The sequence below is a fragment of the Ursus arctos genome, unplaced genomic scaffold (assembly GCF_023065955.2).
Source record: "Ursus arctos isolate Adak ecotype North America unplaced genomic scaffold, UrsArc2.0 scaffold_18, whole genome shotgun sequence".
Taxonomy (NCBI): Eukaryota; Metazoa; Chordata; class Mammalia; order Carnivora; family Ursidae; genus Ursus; species Ursus arctos.
This window is the reverse complement of record NW_026622852.1, coordinates 27129247-27152631: the sequence shown is the minus strand read 5'-3', so window position 1 is coordinate 27152631 and position 23385 is coordinate 27129247. Positions and strand designations below refer to the sequence as shown.

General features: G+C 33.4%; 1 protein-coding gene across 2 annotated transcripts in view; it reads right to left on the bottom strand.

The window, feature by feature from the left end:
• ZCCHC7 (zinc finger CCHC-type containing 7) overlaps positions 1–23385 on the bottom strand; it is a 241827-nt gene that overhangs the window by 213837 nt on the left and 4605 nt on the right. For both annotated transcript variants that reach the window (XM_026506221.4, XM_026506220.4), the window contains exon 2: positions 22458–23088. In XM_026506221.4, the coding sequence (XP_026362006.1) occupies positions 22458–23067 (610 nt within the window). In that variant the 5' untranslated portion in view covers positions 23068–23088. The remainder of the gene's footprint in view (positions 1–22457; positions 23089–23385) is intronic.

The window sequence follows — 23385 nt, the reverse complement described above, 5'->3', positions numbered from 1 at the left end:
TTTCTTTAGACAACAAACTATGAAGTACTTGTTTATTCCTTATGCATTTTCTCCCCAATTTATAAAACAAAATCCTACATACTCTACAAAATGATGTAGGCTTCATTAATTTTAATAAAATTAAACTTAATTTATTGCAAAACTCTAAGCAGAAAATCAAATAGGACTCTAAAAGCAATCAATTACACAAAGGCTTTGGCTATCGTATAGGATGCTCTTTACAGCTAGAATAGAAGGCTTACAACAGAAACCATTCTAACAGGTCTAGTTTATCTTCAGACTGTATTTAGGAATTTTACCCTCCATTTAATAAATTCAGAGTCCATTATTATTTAAAATCACACAAGCTGTGCCCATTCATCAGCACTGCCATCAATTTAAATCCTAAATGGTAGTGACTTACAAAAAGCACAAAGAATTTTGGGGCTTACAGTGAACTCTTGGCTACCTTTCTGAATTGCCTTGTCTCCAGAAAAAAACTGAATCCCCAAATGGATCCCCTTACTACTCATATACTTGTGGGCCATCTATTTCTTGCCACCAATTTGAATGTGGTCCAAAGAGTACAAAATATTAGCCTAAGCCTTTGTTTCTCAAACTTTCTAAGAAATGTATAAACCACTTTAGAAAAGTTCTCTTGAACTTCAAATTGGTCCACAAATCCCAAATTGAGAACCACTGACTTAAGACACTGAAGTCTCGTTCTACAACGAAGGTCTTTCAGTTGTGAATTATCACTGCAAAACGTTATCTTCATAACTGGTACGATACCTTTTTTAAAAATCAATATAACCATACAGATTTGAACACTCCTTAGGGAACTCAAAGACCATCATCCCCTCAAAATGAACCCTAGGAGTTTGAGGAACCTAGTTTGAGAAACACTGCTTTATTCAAAATTGAAAAAAGAGTCTGCTTTCCCCTAATCATATTACAGTTTCTCTTCCCCACATACCCTTACCCTCATGAAAGCAGTATCTTTCCTTTTCTGCACCCCAACAGCTCTCTTATACCACTAATCTCTTGTCTCTTCTCTTAAAACTACCAGATCTTTGAGGTAAGGGTCTATACCTGGTTCATTTCTATATGGATCAGCACACCTTACAAGGTGACTCCCATAAGGCCCTGATTATTTGTTGGCTGAATTAATGGATGTGGAATATATTCCTTTGGCTACTATTTGCTCTCAGATTATTTAGGTGTTTGTTTCCAATCACTTAAATAATCAAAAGTTTACAGATTTTTCAATTCCTACAACATGCTTATGCAGTTAAAAAAACAACAGAAGCAAGTCTAGCCTTTTTTCTTCCTTCTCTGTATGAAGAAACAATCACTGATAGTTTAAGATACCAGAAAAAGACAGTCAGATACAAATACAAACATCACTACCATCAGTGTTCTTATAGAGAATCTTTCTAGAAGATTGCAAAAATACCGTTATAAACAAACTCTGCTATGTTACAATGTATTAAAAATTCACTGATAAATGGTAGTGATTTTAAAAACTAAATTTTTTTTTTTAAAGATTTTATTTATTTATGTGACAGAGAGACAGCCAGCGAGAGAGGGAACACAGCAGGGGGAGTGGGAGAGGAAGAAGCAGGCTCATAGCGGAGGAGCCTGATGTGGGACTCGATCCCCGTACGCCAGGATCACGCCCTGAGCCGAAGGCAGACGCTTTAACGACTGCGCTACCCAGGCGCCCAAAAAACTAAATGTTTTTAAGTGGTCAATGGGTCTGACTGAACCAATAAAATCATAGTATATAAATGACTACTTTGTAAATAATGATCTATAGTACCTTTCATGCAAAATGAAAGAAAACTCATCGAAAACAGTAAGTTAAAATAAAGCTTTCTTTTCCTTTCAAAAGCTACAAAGGTTTGGTCTATATTAAAAAGCCATAAAAAAATAATCAATTCTAAGTTACTATATAGTAACTCATATAAGGATGGTTCCTTAGATGCTAATAAAAAGCACTATATGAGCTATTACTTTTAATCCTACCATGATTGTCATGCCTTTTACAAAAGAAAGTCATCTGCATTGTAGGAAATGTAAAAACTCAAAAGGTTAAAGCTTTGGATATAAAATTTAGCTAGCAGGCTCAAATACTAAATCTCTATATCCCATTCGTTCTTCACTCAACTTCCATTTATCTTTTTGGGATTTAGATACTTGGGAGGGTTTTTTTTCCTAACTTTGCATTTTAATTTTATGGAATAAATAAAATAACACACCCATATCTCCTAGACAATATTAGAAACTTTGAACAAAGTGCTTTTTGTGGATTTCTGTTTGGTTTGGTTTTTGCAATATTTGTTAGGCCTCATCCAGTTAGACAGAAAAACAAAGTATGAAATAAAAGTTTTTATGGGACAAAACATTTTTCACCTACATTACAATGTCCATTATCCCTAGAACTTTATTTATAAAGAAAGACTGTTCGTAGTAGATTTAAGATGAAGTACTATTAAATTCTCAAACTTCCACTGAACTGTTTTTAAAATAGCAAAATTTAAAGCTGTTTGGGGGATGCCTGGGTGGCTCAGTCGGTTAAGCATCTGCCTTCGGCTCAGGTCATGATCCCAGGGTCCTGGGATTGAGCCTCGAATCCGGCTCCCTGCTCAGTGGGGAGGCCTGCTTCTCCCTCCCCCTCTGCCTGCCGCTCCCCCTGCTTGTTCTCTCCCTCTCTCTGTCAAATAAATAAATAAAATATTTAAAAAAAAAAAGTGTTTGGGTGGCAATTATAAGGAATATTATTAATGTTATGATTACTCGACTAAATCGATATATTACAACATGTAACTACTACATTAAAAGACAATAAAGAAACAGAAGTCCTAAAGAATGATCTTTGGAATAGCCTGTCCCTGACCTCACCTTGTACTTCCTACAGTTATTTGAGTGTTAAAATTCTGAACCTACTCTATTAGATACTTAAAGTTAATTCAACCTTAAAAGAGAATTTGCAAAGTTGATGTTATTAGCTATGTTTTTTAAATACTTAAAAATTTAAATAGGTCAATCAATACAGGTACTAATTTTAAATTATATGACCATCAGAGCATTTGATACTGAGATTTTCAACTTAACATACATACTTCTTTCAACTTCCTCTGAAGTCAATTACAAAATAATGAAAGAAATTTTTATTTTAAATCTGCACTTTTCCATATTACGAGGCCATTATACTAAAGACTTCTCTCTTATTTTCCAAAGATATTGTGGGAATGTTGAGCAGCGAAAATTGCGTTTCTCTATCAAAAGAAACTAGTTTCATGTTTGATGAACAACAAATCACCAGAGGAAGTTACTACTCATTTATTTCCTGTTAATCAAGAATCTTCCAGTAACTTAACACAGGTACCACACATTTTTAGTTTTAAAAACAAGGGTGGGGAAAGTAAAGAGAGACTGATTGGTAGGCAATAATAAAGCAGGTAATAATTTGATAATATGGTCGTACAGTCATAAGGTCAGAAATAAGGTTTTTCAATTGGAGGATCTAAATCTTTTCTAAGTCACAATTAAAGACAAAAATAAAAATAGCATATATACTGACTTAAAAGAAATGTGCTTCTCAGAAAACTGGATATACAAATACTATAAAGGGCTATAAATTGACTGTCTGAAACCAATTTGAGGGCAAAAAACCATGTATCAGAATCTATATGCTTCACAGTTATTTGGATCACAAAATCTTCTACAACCAATTAGGTACCAAAAAACTTTGGCAGTAACAAAGGATTCAGTAAAAAGGTATAGTATCTATATATATCACATCAAACAAGATGAGATAAATCAAGCTGAAAGAATATCTTAAAACAGTAAGATATTTACACTTGTTTTAACTAGTATTTATCACAAGGTATATAACATGGCCATTAAGGGCTGATGTTCAAAAAGATTTCCCCAGAAAGTGGTAGGTTTGGGCTACGCATTCTGAGCCACATAAGAACAAACAATGAGATAAATGTTCAAGATATTTATTGCAGAATTTTTTATGCTGCCCTCCCCACAAAATAAGGGAAAAGTCAAATAAATTATGATGCATTTATATAGTATAATGTTATACGGTCATTAAAACTTATATTTTCTGAGACTATTGTAATGACATATATTTACAGTGTTAAGAAAAGTACAGGATATAGAACTGTACATGTAGTTTAAGATTCTATTTACACATATATGAATATTCCCATGAGGGAAAATTGGATATACACAAAGATGTTACTAGTGGGTCTACGTGATAGGATGGACTGTGGCTATCTTTATGTTCTTCAAACTTTTCTGTATTTTTTATATTTTGATTAGTGTCCTATTTTCATAAAAAAAAATCACATTTTACATGTAACTTTAATAAAATATAAATAAATAAATTGGTATTTATCATATTTAATGTGTAAAAAAACTCAGTGTCAAGCCTGAATCAGGCTTTTTTACTTAAAAGTAAATGCATGTGAAAATGTATATTGTACATTTCAACAGGTTCCAACGCCTACTGTCCCAGATAATTACCTACTAACAAAATAATTATCCCATTTTAATTGTGGGTTATATTCCTTACTTCTAATTGAAATCAGCATTTACAATCCAATTTATAAAAACAATTTTTATCCAAAATTGTACTGAAATATCTCGATATTTTAAATGAGGAATGTTACTCAAGGAAACACTTATTTTAATATGAATTTTTTTAAGTGAAGGATCTAAAAAACCTACCAATTTTAATAAGCAATTAAAAGTTGGGCATGCTCCTCTTCTCTGAACTCCTATAACTTTGTATTTTTATTTATTGTAACAGCTATGAAGAATCAACTTTCAGGCTGCTTCTCTTTAAATTAAGGTTTGTTTCACCTGACAAATATCTTTATTCTAGAATTCTTATGTTCTGTTTTTAATAGCTCAATCTCTGTTTCTAATCTACAAATTGGAAGAGTTTTTTAATTTTGGAGTGTTTTGGTGTGTGTGCCTCCCAAAAATAACTTACATATTCACAGCAAACTGAAGATAATTTTTAGAAATATGTTTAAGAAGATAAAGCAGACTTCTAAAAAATATGAAAACATTATTAATATAATAAAGATAGACTACTTTTAAGACTAAAGAAAAATACAACAGGAAAAGGAAAATTTTAAACAATTTAGTGAACTTCACATTCTTCCACGCCAATTTTCAATGTGGCCCATGTTTCAATCAAGGTCTACATATCTGAAAAGTTGACTTATTAAAATTCTCAATGAATTTTAAAGCACTGCTATTAAACTTTTCTTTAGTCCATTCAGCCCCTTAACTAATCAAACAATGAAACAAATATTACAAGACGAAGGCTGACAAAAAATCATAATGAACCTCTCAGATGAGAAACTAATTGGTACTAAGTACACAATGGCTTACATTTAATCCTGTTAATAACCACACAAAAAAAGAAATAAAAGACTCACTTTTCAGTCATCTCTCTGGACCACTGGGCTAAAATAACAGCATGACTAAATCTGACATTGACCCCGTGGCCCTGCTAGGAGTTAAAAGAATTCCTTTGAGTCTTCTGAGGCCTGTTTTCAACTGCTCCAGAAGGGGTGGGCTAGTCATACACACTTGTTAGCCTTCTTTACAGTAACAGGTCAAATTAGAAATGGTCATACACACTGTAACATACCCTAGCTCTTACTTTAGACTTGAAGGCTGTACATTAAAACTGCAATACAAAAAGAACAATAAAATACTAAGAGCTGGCTGATAAAATGTCATAGATGGATAAAATGTAATTGGAATAATAAGAATATATCCAAGCAATAAAATTACTGGAAATACATCTTTAAAATAAATAATATTATGTCTAAATTAATAAGACTGAAATTGAGACAAAACAGCAAGATGAATCCTGATAAAAAAGAAAAATACCTTATATAAATCTTTCTAAATTTATCACAAAATAATTTTCAGCAAGCCTACTGAATTAAAGCACACCTAATTCCTTTGTGAAGTTCTGCAGGTTTTGTGACATGAATCCACAAATAACAAACAATGTCAAAGTGGTATAAATATGTCTGAAAGCCGTTCACTTTTTCCCTTTCATTTTTTTCAAAACACTTTGACTTCCAACAAAGAATACATTAGCATCTCATACATTCCTCTCTAACTAGTAATTTAAAATAATTATGGATATGGATTTACCATACTTGACAAGATTTTTCTAGATTATCAATATTTTTAAATTAAGTACATTTTCTTCATTAAAATAAAATTCCATGCCTTACTCTTATTTCACAACATCTCATCACTGAAAATCTAACAAATCAACCACTAGCATATTTTATATATTTGCCTCAAGTTTTCACAATTTAAAAAAAGTACAACTCCAGTTAATTTACATCAATATTTAAAATTGAAAGGTCTACATTTTCTGTATACTAAAAGCCAATATATGTCCTTATAGCACAAAGAAATAAAATTATTACACACCAAGGCATACTTTGTCTCTATGACAAAATGCCAAAATTAATTTTACATAATCAGTTTCTGTACTCTTGTAATTTTAGCTTATCATATTAATAAAATCAAACAAATACCAGAGTCAAGGAACTATTAACTGAACACGATGACTTCACTGAACATTAGCAATTAGCCTCAAGGCATTGTTTTATTAATTTTGTAAAGGCTTAAATTAATTTAGGATAAAGATCAGAGTTAAAATTTTAATGCTTATCACAATCAAACTTTGTGAATATGTCAAAGTTTAAGCAAATTCTTAGAAAAAGAGAGTTCCAACCCTCTCTGTTTTGAAAATCTCTAGGGGCATATAAATCTTCACCTGTCAGGTGACAGCATTTTGGGAAAGTTTTCTTTCTCTCCACTTCTTGTTCTGTTCTCATTCCCTGTCTTCTCTCTTTCAGAGTATATGATTTTTCAGGAAAGACCAACAATCAACTAGAACAGTGAAATACAAAAAAACCTCAAACTTACCAAGCAATAAGAGAACTACATATTTCACAAACAACCCCTATTTAAAGCTCTAATCAGAGTCTACTATTCAAAACAGAAAACTAAAGCTAAAGTTTCCACACCAAACAATGTAACTTTACCCTCATTGGCTTACCTTCACAACATTTCCTGGCCTAAAAAAATATCAAGAATAAAAGTATTTCCATTATACTTGAATAGTTACTATACATCAGTTTTAAAAGAATCTTCCACCCACTACCAAAAGAAAGAGAGAGGGAGAACAAAAAAGAAATCCTACAAAACCAGAGTTTCAAATAAAGACTGGAAAAGGCATCAAGCAATGATGACCTTAAAAAAAAAAAAGTTGTATGATGTTTGTGAAGTTTTCTAATAGCATGAAAGCACTTCACCAGTTTGTTCTTTCCCTAATAAATTTCAAGTCTGGCTCTACAGTGCTCTCCTACTGAAACTACACACAATAAAATCTGTGCCATGAGCTTTAAGAACTAAAAACATTTTATGCAAACATTTGTAAAACTAGTAAAATGTGCTAACAGAAGGATTCCTTGTTATTTTTAAAGCTGCATACTTTCACAGTTGGATCACTTTCCATATCACAGATTATATTAGAATACTAAAATTATTCATATCTAAATATAAATATATTTTATTTTATAACAAGTAAGAAATATATCTGTTTTCTAAGAAATAAATATATTTTAGAGGTTATTTATGTTTCTCAATAATTACATATGACCATCAAGAATAAACTTACAAAATACCTTTCAAAATACTAATCAGAATTAGGGAGAATAATTTTACAAACTTAAGCCTCTATAACTATGATAAAAGAGTAGAAATTCAAAAGATTAACTGCCATGGAAAAACATAGCTATTAGATTATTAGGATACATTTTCTTCATAGTTTGAAACTCTCACTAATTTTAAAAGAAACTGCTTCTTGAGAAGTCATTTGATAGAAATCGAAATGTGAAATATAACGAACTAGAAAATAAGAGTTACGTAAAACAAAAATTCAATAATGTTATTTGTTTCTTGGTAATAACAAATCCTATAAATCAGTTTCATATTCTAGGAACACTAAAATCCACAAGAAAACACTACAATTAGCAGACACAGAAAAGCGGCTTGCCCTTACCCCAATTCCCAAAGTACTTAACAGACATCCAGAAAGAGAATTTTAGATACCTCACTGCCATGGTATATAAGCAATTATACATTACCAAAATAACCTAAAATTATGCATATCAAAATTAATTCTTTTTTGATCCTATTTATCAACATTAGAAAGTTCTTTTAGACTATTAGTTAATAGTATAACACAACACCATTTTTCATGGTATATTGGGAAATTACCGCGATTTTTAAAATGCTGAAATGAACCTCTTTATTATCTTATAGTAACTTAATGAATACAAAATTCAGTAAAATAATGCTACTGTATGATGCACCCTTACTGAACAAATGTAAAATAGAAGTAACTTTGACCACATTGTTTGCTATTTCAAAGTCTTCAGATACTAATAAAAAAATCTTTTGGGGCCATGTTAGGACTAGAGAGCTCTACTTTTCCCTTACATCAGTTAACAAATTACTCAATATTTAATTGCCACAGCACTTCTCCAAGGACTTTACATTCAGCAGCATAAAGTTATTTTATAAAGCAAATTTCTTCGCGTTTGAAAAAACAAGCATGTTTTGAAGGAATAAGCGCTTTTAAGATCTGGTCAAGTTAAAATGTATATTCCCAAGCAATGTATATTAATACATCCATTTGAATATATATATACCATGGACAACAAAAACTGAATGTAAGAGAAATCGCATATCAGATTATAACTGATTTCCTATGAATATCTTTTGAATATACAGTAATATTTAAATTAAAATTTTATAATACGGCTACTTACGGCTAATTAGTATTTCTAGTTATTTACTTAGTTCAACTGTAACATTTTTGTTCCAACAGTGGAGCAACTGTAAATAGAAAATTTGGGGATTAATAATTTTCTATCAATTTCATGCATAAAGCTAACATATCTTTTGAGCTTCTCAATGGCTCAAAAATCAAATTTCTACTGTTATTAAGAAAACAAAACCAAGAACAAAATTACTTTTTCCCTGCTAGTTCCCATGGATCTAAGTCCACACAATAATTCTTCCCAATCTGCAAAACAAAACAAAACACAAATAGATGGGCTAAGGAAGAAAGATCAAAACAAAGAAACAAGTAAAAAAAAACAAAACAAAACAAAAAAAAAACCACACAAACCCTCTCTTTCCCTTTAGCAATCAACAAAATAACAAAAAAGAAAAAGTGGAAAAGTCACCCAGAATATATGACCATGTAAGCATGGGCACTCTTGCAGAAAACCAAGTCTGCAAACCAAAGCCATGGGAAATTTAAATTAGAGCAAACGGCCACAATAGGCAGGGAAATCTTTAGAGATAAAAAGGGACTGCTGAGGTTGCAGGTATACTACTAAGGATCTTTTGAGATTTTAACAAACTTTATTAGTTTACTAATTTAAAAAATAAATAAATCATAACTATATCCACATTATATCATTCTGAAGATTAAGTTTTTTCCCCCCACTTAAAACAAAACATACATATGTATGTGATATATCTAAAGGAAAAGAAAGGATTCTCATTGCTTAATACTGAGAATCAGCAAATCAAATTTGCTTCACAACTCTATCTCCTTCCGTATTTAAATAATATTAAAGCAATTAAAAAATTTAACAAAAGGAAGAAAAGTCAGAGATAAGACCCTTCCCTGCTGATGGTAACCTAAGTGGTGGCACAATCACACAGCTGAACACAACTCCTCTTTGCCCTGCAAAAAACTATATGCCAAAGTTAGTTTAACCAAAACAGTTTGAAAATTAGATGATCTGTGATACAACCATCACGTTTCATCGGTTAAATCCAAAAGTAAAAAAATATTTCCCAAACTACAACATCTCAAACAGAAGAATTAAGAGACTTCTACAACAACCAAGATAGTCATGGTATTAAGAACTAATACAAGTATTCCACAACTTAGGACCTGATGGATTTTAACCAGTAACTCACCTATCCAGAAACATTTAGATTGAATACTATGAACCTTTTCAGGGAAGTATTTCTTACACATAAAAGCCAATCATACTAGATTAAAATAACACATTTACAGCAATATTTAAGTCACATTTATTCTCCCACAAAACTTTTATATCATTTTTAAAGCAAACCAAAAGAGCTAGAGTAGACATAAGTTATGGAATAAAGACCAAAACGATTATACAGGAGTGAAGTAATTTTTCAAGTACTTATTAGAAGAATGAAATTTTTTTGGCAATTAAAATCCTCCTTGAAAGTGGAAAGTAATGCTATTTCTAAATAAAACCATGGACAGAAGTTCATTTTTGTTTAAATCAGACCATTTAACACTAATTAATGACCAGTACAATATAAGGAGTAACTTACAGGTTTCTTTAAAACCTCCTTTGTTCAGTCAAATTTATATGCCACTTTACTCCATGTCCTGAACCTCTCATCTGACTTTTCTAAGCAAAAGTTTTCAATTACTTTACCAAACTTATTTATCAGCCATAACCAATCTATTTCCTACATCTTTAGAATTTCTCAGTAACTCCAAATGTGGAAAGAGTATTAAAAAGTTTTCTAGAAATTTGGGCTTTCCCTCCCTACAGTAGATAATTCTGTTACAGGCACTACTGAGTTACAAGGCAAAATCAAATGTGACCTACGTACTTCAAGAGAATTGCCAATAAAAACACTTTCCCTCAATAAATAGCTCTAAACAGCCATTCTTTCACCTTGAGGTAATTACAAATTAACTCTATATTTAGGCAAAAGGTGGGGGGGGAGTACAAATTATTTTCTCATTATAGAATTATGCTGTCTTCCCTTAAAATGTATTTGCAAAAGATGAGGATAACAGTAGATGCTCTCAAGTCAAAGGTTAACTAATTTTCAAAACTACATCAAAAGCTGAAATTCTAAGGTAAAAATGACATAAAAATAAAAATTACACACTTAGCAGGCAAGATCCAGTTTTAAATAATCTATTATTACACTGCATTTATATCTGGATCCAAATCTATATTACAAAAATAATTTTTATCCCCAGAATTGCATCTCTATCCAGAGCTAATGCTATCAGATCAAGATTCAAACACTAAAAAACAACTAAAATCAATTCCTTTACATATTCTTAAGTACATTTGTATAATTTAAAAAGAAAATGTGTCCTTACACATGGTGGATGCTCAATTAAAATATTTCTTTATTATCAGAAGAATCGACAACAATTTGGCAAGTAACTCAAAATGCCAAAAACTTGACCATGACAATTATGTATAACAAAACAAGGGTAAACAATGACTGAGAAAGTAAAAATTTTTGACTGAAAAACTTCCATTAACTCAATACTTTTACTTCATTAAGTGTTAACAACCAACAGAGTAGCAAGAGATTAGTAAATTACTTTGAAATTAAATATAAATTTAGCAAAGTCTTAAAAACAGGATCTCCTACTTAGGGACATGAATGATTTTTTTCTCACAAAGGAAAAAAGAGTAAATGCTCTCCATTCTGTACTTTTGAAAAATGTTTTACAGTCTAATCATATGTAGTTAACATCAAATTTACTTTCTGACCATAAAAATAAACTGTCTATAAATTACACTTACTTCTTACACAAGTGATCACTATACACAATAGATTATTTTTACAGCAAACAGCTATATGAAAATCACATTTCAACACTATTTACCCAGACATCAGGATTCAAGTTCCTATGCCCTGTAGATAAGAATGAAAATGTTGCCTGCCCATCTAATTTTATGCTTCTCCAGCCCCCCCCAAAAATGTAAAACTGTAGCTGATAAATAATATTTGAATGGCAACTAAACTAGGTTGTTAGTTCAATAAATACATGTCATTTTCATATTAAGCAGTTTCCAATAAATTTAATATAACTTATAAGAAAATCAAATCGGTTTCTAAAAGAAATGTCAAAAAAAAAGGGTAAAATTTAATTCTCTTCCTAAGTACCTATCACTGTTGAAAAGAAAAGCTGCTGTAAATGATTTCAGACTAAATGTCATAAACTGACTTTGGAAGAATGGAAACCTAAATTGCTGATCAAAAACGAAATCACAGAAATTAGCTACATACAATATCAACATTCCAAAATGTTATTAAAATCCAACCCAAAGCTGCCTTAGCATTTCTGGAATTTCTAATGAGATTTTCAGTCTGCTGAACAATGGCCATAAAAGGCTTTCAAACTTCACTCCATTCACAAGTGAAGTTGAAATTGAACATTTTTATTTCTTCTCTCCCTATGACAACTTCACCATGGAACAGTGAATAACACAGCTCAAGTCATTATGCTAATTAGAAATTAAATAAAAAGATGCCCTTACAATAGTTAAGTGTAAGGTGACATGCTACAACTAGAGACACAGTTCAAAAGCAGCTTTACGAATTGTGTAGTACAGGCTTACAAAAGCTGAAAACATCAGGGAGGGAGCTCCTTGATGCTCTCGGTCACTGGAACTCTAGCATGTGGCCATTTTTCAATTATAAGGCAGAAATTAAACTATAGATCAATGAGAAATATGTCAAATGGCAACCCACCCTTATGACCTAAAAGGCCGTAAGATCTTCAAGAAACTGGATTTATTGAAATTAAGCTGACTTGTTATCTGATGACTGCAGAAAGAGGGGGGAAACACCACCTTAAAGATCTGAAGAGTACTGAAAGCAAAGTTTAATTTATAAATGTTCCCAAACTAACAGAATGTGTTTCTTCCCTATATTAAAAGATGGTAAAGAACACAAGATACGAGGAGCCAACGTTTTATTTTAAGGCATGCTCTACTTTGAACAGTCCCGTGTAAAATATATACTTTACATAGCTGGTCATAGTCCATTGACTAACTTTATTAACACCTGGCCCATTTGAGAGAATTTTTCTACCTGCCATAAAATTGTATAAAATATCCAATTATTTTTAAAGGACAAGGAAAAGGAGATATACAAGCAAGAAACAGGTGGAAAACACCGGAAGAAAATAATGACCAAAAAAATCTTCTAACAGCATTCTGAACACATACAAAAAACATACATGAAACATAAATACCCTCTCTCATTTAGGCTGAGGCAGTTTCTAAAAAGACATGCTATTAAAATATTTAATCATACCCAGATGCATATTAAACCATTAATTTAGCATTAGTGGTACCATACAGTCTTAAATTTCTATTAGGGTTTTCAGCTTCTATTCTTCCTCCTTGCACTTACCCTGAACTGAAAATTCTATGCATTCTTCAAGACCCAGCTCAAAAGGCTACTTTACAATTCAGTCTTGTACTTTGCCTATACATGTAATTTTTTTTAAGTCTATTACATTCATCTGGAAATGATTTTGTAATGTGCTGGAGCATCTCTTATATTTGTAGAAATGTATTTAACTTTAGTGTTACAGTGAACCTTCCATATTGTCAGGCATTTTACAGCTTCTAAAGGCAGGGACTAAATAGCAGTTCTTGAATCCCAACACCTAAACGGTATAGTAACTTGTACATTACATGTATCCAGTAAGTAACTATTGGACAGATTTTAAGACTTTAGATTTAGTTTGGCTAAAATGTCACCAAATCAAATAAAATTTATATAAGGAAAGTGCCATTCTAGTGACATGTTCAAAAGCAACCTGGGTTCACAAAAAAAGCCGAGAACGTTCAATTCAAAATACCAAGTGGCAACTATATGCCCGTGCTTGCCACAGTCATCTTGTAGTTAGAAGAATTTAGTCAAAACATTTTTCTATTACATTAATTTAGTCTATCCATTTTCTCACTTTACCTTTATTACTTTAATAAAATTATTATTTTACCAATAATGAGATTAAGTTATCCAAAGTCACAGCTAGTCAGCTGAGGAGCTATAACAGACATAATAACTACCACTAATTAAGAGTCTGTAGGTTACCTCATTCAGAATTAAACTTTAAACTGAGACCCAAGGGATGAGTAGGTATCAGTCAGGCAAGGTAGGAAGTGATCCCGGTAGAAAAAAGCAGCATTTGTAAAGACCCAGATCAAATAAAATATGACTGATCTGAAAAACTGAAATTCATACAGGTAACTCACTCTACTCAAATTTTGGTTGGTTATCAGGTCTTGGCTGAGTGCTTAATAAATCCCAAGGATTCAGCAATTACCTCTAGATGAGTTCTTCATCCTCTGAAATTGTATCCAAAACTTTTATGTGCATATTTTGGGGGAGTAGGGGGACTTGACACAAAGACAACTACAATATTGGGATGCCTGCCTGGCTCAGTTGGTAGAGCATCCAACTCTTGATCTCGGGGTCATGAATGCAAACCCCACATTGGGGGTAGAGTTTACTTAGAATATATATATATATATAAAAGACTTAATGCACTAAGTCACTGAAAGCCATTATTTTAACTTCAATTTCAAAAGCCATGCTTTTACTTTAATCAAGCCATAATTTCACTTCAACTTCATGTAGTAGTACTATGTAAAAAGCACTACTCTATATGCAAAGGTAGAACTTCAATTAAATTCAACTAAGAGTTACTAGATTATCGACTATTTGTCAATGCTGATAAACTAAAGAAGCAATGTGTCAAATTGTACATACCGAACGAGCTCTATGTTAATGTAAAATTCTATACCATTAACAGTTACGTACTAGGAACTAACACAGCTTCTTCAACATGCTATCTTCTTCGTTCTTCAAAAGTTATTTCTTTTTAAAATCTGAATCTAATTTTTTGCTAAGTTTGAATCTTTCAAAATTACTAAATGAGAAACAAACATTAAGACCAGGAAAAAGTATAAAAGCATGCTTGTGAAAGTACAATTAGACGATTATATGTGTTTGAAATACATTTTAAGACTGTAAAAGTATTTTATTCATCAAACATTTTAAATTACTATTCATTCACCTCTAAAACGTATTTGTTACATGCCTAACGTATCCAGCTTAGAGTAGCGCAGACAACCCAAAAATAGTCCACATTACTAAAAATGAGGACTATCTTTACATACTACTATGGATTGATCTCCAGGCTATACTGTTACAGGGAAAAAAAAAGGTAGAGCTAAGTGTGGTTAGTATACCTCTGTTTAAGAAAGGGGAGAAAGAATACAAAGATATATACATATTTGCTTATATTTTTTTAGTATTAAGAACAAACCAACAATTTTCTCTGAACAGTTATCCATAAGGGGAATGGCAAAAATAGGATGAAGACTGGACAGAAGGTAGACTTTTCTGAATATATTTTACCTTGTCTTGTTGGCTTAAATTTGGAATCTTATAAACATTTTACATAATTATAAAACAAATTTAATTTTTAAAAGGCAATATTGAAAAATAAACATATCCAGAGCAAAATGAAACAAATGAACCTATCCATGGATCTAGTTTATAGCATAATCACAGGGAAAGAAACCTGAATTTAATCAAGCTTCCAGATCTAACTACCAAGTCACATGAAACACAGGGGGCAGGGGAGTATGTCAAACAATACCACAAAACTCAGACTACAGAAAGTTCTAGAGGACAACCAATCCAGTTAATACAACACATAAATTACAAGGAAGAAAAAAAGAGAATTAAAAAATAAAGATGGAATCTATACATTAAAGGACTTAAAGGATAATTTAAGTTATCAATCAATTACAATAAATGGATCTGATTCAAATAAACTGTAAGAAAAAAAATTAAGAGCCAGGATGGGAAATCTGAATGCTGACCGGGTTTTTGTTTTTTCTTTTTGGGTTCTTTTGCGTGTGTGTGTGTGTGTGTGTGTGTGTGGGCTCCACGCCCAGCATGGAGCCCAATGCGGGCGTTGAACTCACAACCCTGAGCTCAGATCAAGAGTCAGACACTTAACTGGCCAACCAGGCGCCCCTGACTGGGTATTTAATAATAAAAGAAATATTGATAATTTATTTAGGATTATGTTTCTTAAGAACTTTTACCTTTCAGAAATATACACTGAAATATTATATATATATAAAATATATATATATATATGAATGAAATGATGGATGTGATGTGCTTCAAAATAATACAGGGGCATGCAGTTATAATTGAGAAAGGACTAGTCATAAGTTGGTTGATGGGACACTGAGTCCAATATAACATTCTATTTTTATATACTTTAAATTTTCCATAATAAAAAGTTAATATTTACTCCTAGAGCTATTAATATCCCTTCCCTATGCAGGAAAAAGGAAAATAAGTAGCTGATCATTCCTCTGTAATTCTTAAATAACATCTTGTCTCTCCCCATTACCTGGCAAGTTTATATAATAATCCTCCCCAAACTTGAGATCCTCCTCACAAATCAAGAAACATGCTGATTTCCTTTGGTGTATCTTTTTCTTCAACCAGGAGATCTACCTTTCTAATACATGAGAATTACAAGTCAGTTGTACTGGAGATAATAAAAGAAAGTAAAGGGTGAGAATTTCAAAAAGGAAAACAAATGACAGTGCAAGCATTGTTATATAAAGAAGCCTTAGGAAAGAGTAAAGAAAGTGAAGGAAAGGAAGCCTAAAACTTAGAAATAAATTCCTACATCCCTCAGCAGAGAAAGCTGAAAGCCAGATAAAACAGGGCCTATGTTTTGGCATGAATTTATTATAAGCAAAGTCCTCATCATAACACTGCATGTACGGAGGAAGGCTAGGCTGAGCAAGTTATGAAACTGTTACATTCGCAAGTCCTCAATGGAACCTCAGGAAGCTAATCAAGAACTTCAGATCAGGGGCACCTGAGTGGCTCAGTCAGTTGTCTGCCTTCGGTGCAGGTCATGATCCCAGGTCCTGGGATCGAGCCCCACGTCAGGCTCCCTGCTCATCGGGGAGCTTGTTTCTCTCTCTCCCTCTGCCTGCTGCTCCCCCGCTTGTATTCTCTTTCTCTCGCTCTCTCTGTCGAATAAATAAAATCTTAAAAAAAAAAAAAAAACCACTTCAAATCGGGGCGCCTGGCTGATGCAGTCAATAAAGAATATGACTCTTGATCTTGGAGCTGGGAGTTTGAGCCCCACGCTGGGTGTAGAAATTACTTAAAAAATAAAATCGTAAAAAAAAATAAAAAGAATGTCAAATCATATAACCAGAAAAGTATCAAATATTCAGACAAAGAACAGTAAGGAAAAAAATGTCTCCAGGTAATGTATTATCTGCCTGATTTTGTATTAAAGGAAAATAAATGTGTAAGCATCTCACTGAAACTGAAGTAATGGGGGATGGTCTGAAGTTTCCACAGAGCAAGAATGGTGCTGCATTCATTACTACTAATTTAACAATAGTAAATGGGAAATACATATGTACTAACATAGTCCTTCATTTGTTCGTTACTACCTCAAATTCACTAATCCTGTTTTTTATGAAGTGTTAAGTTTTCAACTACATCTATTATCAGGATTTTAAGACACTTAACTCACATGGTGAAGGAGAGACTTCCATAAATTACTTATAGCTTCTTAGTTTTGGCTTTTTAGAATATATAAATATATTACAGGAGCACCTGGGGGCTCAGTGGTTAAGCATCAGACTCCTGGTTTCTGCTCAGGTCATGATCTCTTTGGTCTTGGGATCAAGCCCTGCATAGTGGCAAGCTGCCCCATCAGTGGGGAGTCTTCTTGAAAGATTCTCTCCGTCTGCCCCATCCCCCAAACACTCAAGTGCTCTCTCTAAAGTAAATAAATAAATCTTTAAATAATATAAATATTACATAAATTTTGTCTCTTCAATGAAACACAAAGCCACTTAAGGCTAACACTATGTCTTTTATCATTTTAAATCTCCTCTATGTATTCTACAGAGTAGATGCCCAATATTTGATCATTTAGCAATTAATACAGAAATAATACATGTCAAAAAATTACTCTAAGTATCATAGGGAGACTGAGTATGGAAAAGACCTCCCCTCAAGGAGTCTGTAATCTCTTTTATCATATTGATAATTTATATATGCCACAGTTTGGGAGTTTGGGGAGGAGGAAGAGCAGTATACCAAACAGCTACTGCTATGGTTTAATAATCATCATTTCAAAAGTATGTCTGAATTTCTACAAATTTCCATCAACATGAAAAAATCTTCTCTCTAAAGACTATTACATAAACTGAACTCAGATCTATTTATGAACAGGATAATAACAGAAAGTAACAGCACATCAGATAAACATCAGTACAGAATATATTGCTTATTAACTGAAAAGAAATAGGATTATGGCATTAGCAGATCAAGGAAATAACACAGGAGATATATATTTGAATATTTGTCAGAGTTTATAAGAGTCAAGCAAGTTAATCTGCAAAATTGCACAATTTGTTTAAATTTAGCTGGAACAAAAAAACAGATCCTAGGAGCAAGGGATAAATTTCAATATGGTAAGAGGAATATACACTGAATGTAAGGAATAAAAAATTACCCGGAATTACTTAGGTCTTGCATCTAATTACTAATGTTACTTATTAATCACGTTACTAATGTTGCAGAAAAGGTGTGATAAATTTATACACATATACCCACTAAACTTTAAGAGAATACCTACCTATAAGAATCAGTTTCTTTACAAACTTAAGTGGATGAAAAGATACAAGGAAAATTTGATGAAAAAAAAAACCATATTAGAGGGGCACCTGGTAGCTCAGTCAGTTGAGCGTCCGACTCTTGATTTCAACTCTGGTCATGATCTCAGGGTCATGGGGTCGAGCCCCGCATCTGGCCCTGCACTGGGCATGGCGCCTGCTCGGGATTCTCTCTCTCCCTCTCCCTCTGCCCCTCCCTACCTGCTCTCTCTCTAAAATAAAATAAAATAAAATAAAATAAAATAAAATAAAATAAAATATAAAAGCCATACTAGAAAAACATAAGCCAACATAAGCAACAAGTATAAAAAACAAAATACTAAGAGAAAAAACTGTAAGAAATAACGAACAGTATACCAGCACATCAAAATAGAATATGAAACATCATAAGTCAGTGTTAAAAACAATACAGTTAAGTGGAACCCTCATAAATTACTGGTGGGAATGTATAATGATGCAGCCACTGTGGAAAACAGTTTGGTGGCTCCTCAGAAAGTGAAACATAGAAATCCCAGCTATACTAGGGGCGCCTGGGTGGTCAGCTGAGTGATCAACTCTTGGCTTCAGCTCAGGTCATGATCTCGGGATTGTGGGATCGAGCCCCGGGTCAGGCTCCAAGCTCAGGAGGAATCTGCCCCTCTCTCTCTCCCCCTGCACATGTTCTCTCTAAAATAAATAAGTAAATCTGAAAGAAAGAAAGAAAGAAAGAAAGAAAGAAAGAAAGAAAGAAAGAAAGAAAGAAAGAAAGGGGGAGGGAGAGAGAGAAAGAGAAGGGGAAGGAACGGAGAAATCCCAGCTATTCTATTTTTAGGTATATACTCAAAATAATACCCAAAATAGGTATTCAAATACCTATACATAAATGTTCAAGGTAGCACTATTCATAATAGCTAAAAGGTGGAAACAACCCAAATGTCCATCTACAGACAAATAAACAAAATGTGGTATAACAATACAATGGAATATTACTCAGCCTTGAAAAGGAATGAAGTACTGACACATGCTACAATATTTATAAACCTCCAAAACATTATCCTAAGTGAAAGAAGTCAGACACAAAGGTCATGTATTATATGATTCTATTTACATGAAATATCCAGAATAGGTAAATCCATAGAGACAGAAAGTGGTTGCCAGGGTCTGGGAGAAGAAGGAATAAAGAGTTCCACGGGTGCAGGGTTTCCTTTGGATGTGGTAAAAAGGTTTTAGAACTAGATAGATGTGATGGTCCCATAACACTGTAAATGTACTAAACGCCATTAAACTAAACACTTTAAAATGGTTAATTTTGTGTTATGCTAATTTCACCTCAATTAAAAATAGACAAATATCCCCTCCTCCAAAAATGCAGTTCAAGAACAATCATGCTTCTTATTGTCTACTTACAACATGAAACACTAAAATTGGTTGCCAGAGATTTCTTTATATACCTGATTACCAACCTTCTTTTCCTCACTCCTATAGGGTATATTTATACCTGACTAAATCTACCATTCCCTTTCTTCTAGAATCCTCATTTCCATATGGGTCAGCTACCCTTTACCCCATTCTCACTACCCCTCATCAATCTCTTTCATTGTGCCCTGAGAAATCCTAGTTCTACTGTTAATCACTTCTCCGTTAACCTGCTCCTCTTTCTGTGGAAAAACCACCTTTCATTTCAATTCATCAAACCTTTCAGTATGTTAAATCTGAAACGACAATAAGATATCCAAATGGAAAAATCAGTAAGGTGGACATGGGAAACTTGAGTTCAAGAAAAGTGGCTCATCACCATGAACACATTAGTGTTTGATGAAACCAGGTGTGATGTCAGGAGAAGGCAATTTAGAGAAAGACTGGGCTAAATGCTTTTGACCTTCTGGACCTTCTGTAATGGTATGCCAAACCCTGGATCATTTGGTTTCCATAAGCTTGCTCTAGACTGCCCAGTATTACTAGAAAAAGTTATGAAATCCTTCAAAGTGAGTTCATTATAAGCTCATATTGTTTCAATTTTGACTGAATACTACTTTTAAGTAATCCTTTTATTCTATTATTGATTTGTCGGCACAATGATTTCCCAACCATGAGCTTCAGACTCCTGGGAAGCTGCATGATTAGTGACCACAATGGGTGCCCAGAGGTATGCACTATATAAAGACATATACATATATATGTATTAATATTTCTCAAATGTATAGACGTTGTGGTTAATAAAACACCATCATGTAAGAGAATAGTAAAATAGTAGCTAATACGCATTTTCTCAATTAACAAATACTAGAAATATAACTACAGTCATGTGGGGGCCCACAAATTGTTGTGAAGTTAAAAAGGTTGCCATCTTCAAAATACTGGGAACCACTGTCTAAAAAGTATTCCCCATAACACTTAAACAAGCTTTCCACACACTAAGCTTCTAAGTAACCCCTGCCTACTTCCACTCCCAATTCTGTTTTCATTTTCCCAAAAAATTCAAACACATCCTCATATATTCCCTCATCTGCAACCCATCTGAATTTACTCTTTCTTCTCTACCTCTATAAATATCTGATAATTTAGAAGCTAACAGTGTGTCTCTTCCCTTTTAAGACAAATTCAGACATACACACCTGTCCCGTCTCTTAATTGGCCCTCACTATCCCAATCCATCAAACAGGTTTAAACTCTCCTTCCAAAGTTTTTTTCCCCGTCTACCTAAAAACATTATCAGATCTACCATATTCTGATAAAACTTCACTTGATTCCATTCTGTGTGCTAGCTACTACTCTATTTCTTTTCTTCCTTTTGCTGTCAACTTCTCAGGGTTGGCCTATGACAGACTGAGCCAGCCACCTGTTTTTGTTAATAAGATTTTGTTGGAATAGTTAGCCCATTTTTTTAGGTATTGTGGCTGCTTTTCCACAAGGGCAAAGTTAAGTAGTCACGAAATCCTATGGCCTGGAAACCTAAAGTTTATATCCTTAAAAAAAGTCTCTCAATCACTGGGGCTCCAAAGCATGACCCACATTCAATATCATCATTTCCTCTGAGAACAAGTAGGTACTATTAAAGGTTTTGGAGCACAGTAAGGTACCATGAGTAAAAGGGCATTTCAAGACTACTAGTTTAACAATAGTGTGCAGGGAAGACGTAAAAGATCATTTAGGAAACTACCGCAAGAGACCAGGCATTAGGCATACAGGGAGAAAAACTAAAGGGAGTTTTTAAAGGAATAAGCATCAAGACTATGTGACAGAGAAGACAAAGCTCACAACAAAATCTCAGTCCTGGAATGATGTGGTTCTAAGAACTTGCATTTCCTCCTGTAGTTTACTGTAGACTTATAGTAACTCTTCAGAGCCTCCTACCTTAGTGACTGTGGAGTTCCTAAAATTTCAATACTAACTTCATATCCTCAGTATATCAGGCATTTCCCATGCTTGCTACCTGGCTAACTCCTGGCTAAGCAAGTCACTTGGGAAGAGGCAGTCCCAACAGAGTTGGCCAAATGAGAGCACAGGACCAATGTCAGAGGTGGATGGAGTACTCACCTGTGATACCAAGCAGAGAGAGAGGGGACTAAGATTTCAGGTCCAGAACTGGCTCTAGCCAAACAGGAAGAAGCAGCTATGAATTTGCTTACAGTAGAAGCAGTGTCTTTGATATTCTGACATACTCTTTCTGATGTTCAGACAGACCACCATTAGAGTAGCCACTGGTAAGAGTCTCATGAGAAACAAGCCAAAAAACAAGACCAAAAGATGAGGAATTAAATGAAGCAGACCCTATTGGTCTTTTGTCTAGGAAAAGCAGTCTTCCTTATTAAAGATGGTACTACTTTTCAAAATGGTCAACGTGATACTAACCTTCATTTACAGAGTTTTCACATCCCACAAGATTGAGAAGGATATCGTCATCTTTATCATCAACTTCACATCCCAGCAGCATCCAGTTTTCCACGTTATCACTTTCTGAAATGGTGCTCTCTTCCTCTTCACTTGAACTGACTTCTATAATCATGACCTCTCGGATCGTACCCGGGATCTCTTCAGGTTTAGGCGCCTCAATATTCCTCTTGCATTTCTTATCAGTCAATTTATTAGAATGAAGAGATGCAGGAGGACCTCGAGTCTTTTCTTTTGCTTGGACTCTAAAATTCTTTCTTTTGCATCTGTAAATACTATCTTCATCAGATAAAGTGATGACCTCTGACCCATCTGATAGCTGGATGACCTCACTATCTGAAAGGATAATTAAGTTCTTCTGATTTGGTTTACTACTGGATGATTCAGAATTCCCAGAGTTCTTCTCTTCATGTTCTTCCTCTCTAATGATATTATCAAGATCTTGGGCATAATGAACTTGGCTGTAGAGCTGAAATTCCACCTCACTATCAACACTCAGTTCACTAGATGACTCTTCACGATAAAGGTCATCTTCATATGCTTCTATGGTTTCATAACCACCAAACATCATGGAAAGTCAGCAACCCTGATGCTGTAAAAGAGAAAAGCATACAAAGAATATATTTTAAAACCTCAGATAATGCCTGTTAAGTGCATAACAGTATCACCTTAGAGCTAACTTCTGTGAAAGCCATCACTGTTCTCAATGACATATTAAAATAACTTTTTCTCTTAAGAATACCTTTTTCTAAAGGATTTCTAAATCCTGTTAAGACCTGCTCTAATAATGCCCACCCCTCCCAAATGAAAATTACTACCAACAAACTGAGTTATAATTATTAATGGAAATACCGTATTTTGCAGGTATGCTAGAAAGGAAAGACAGGTT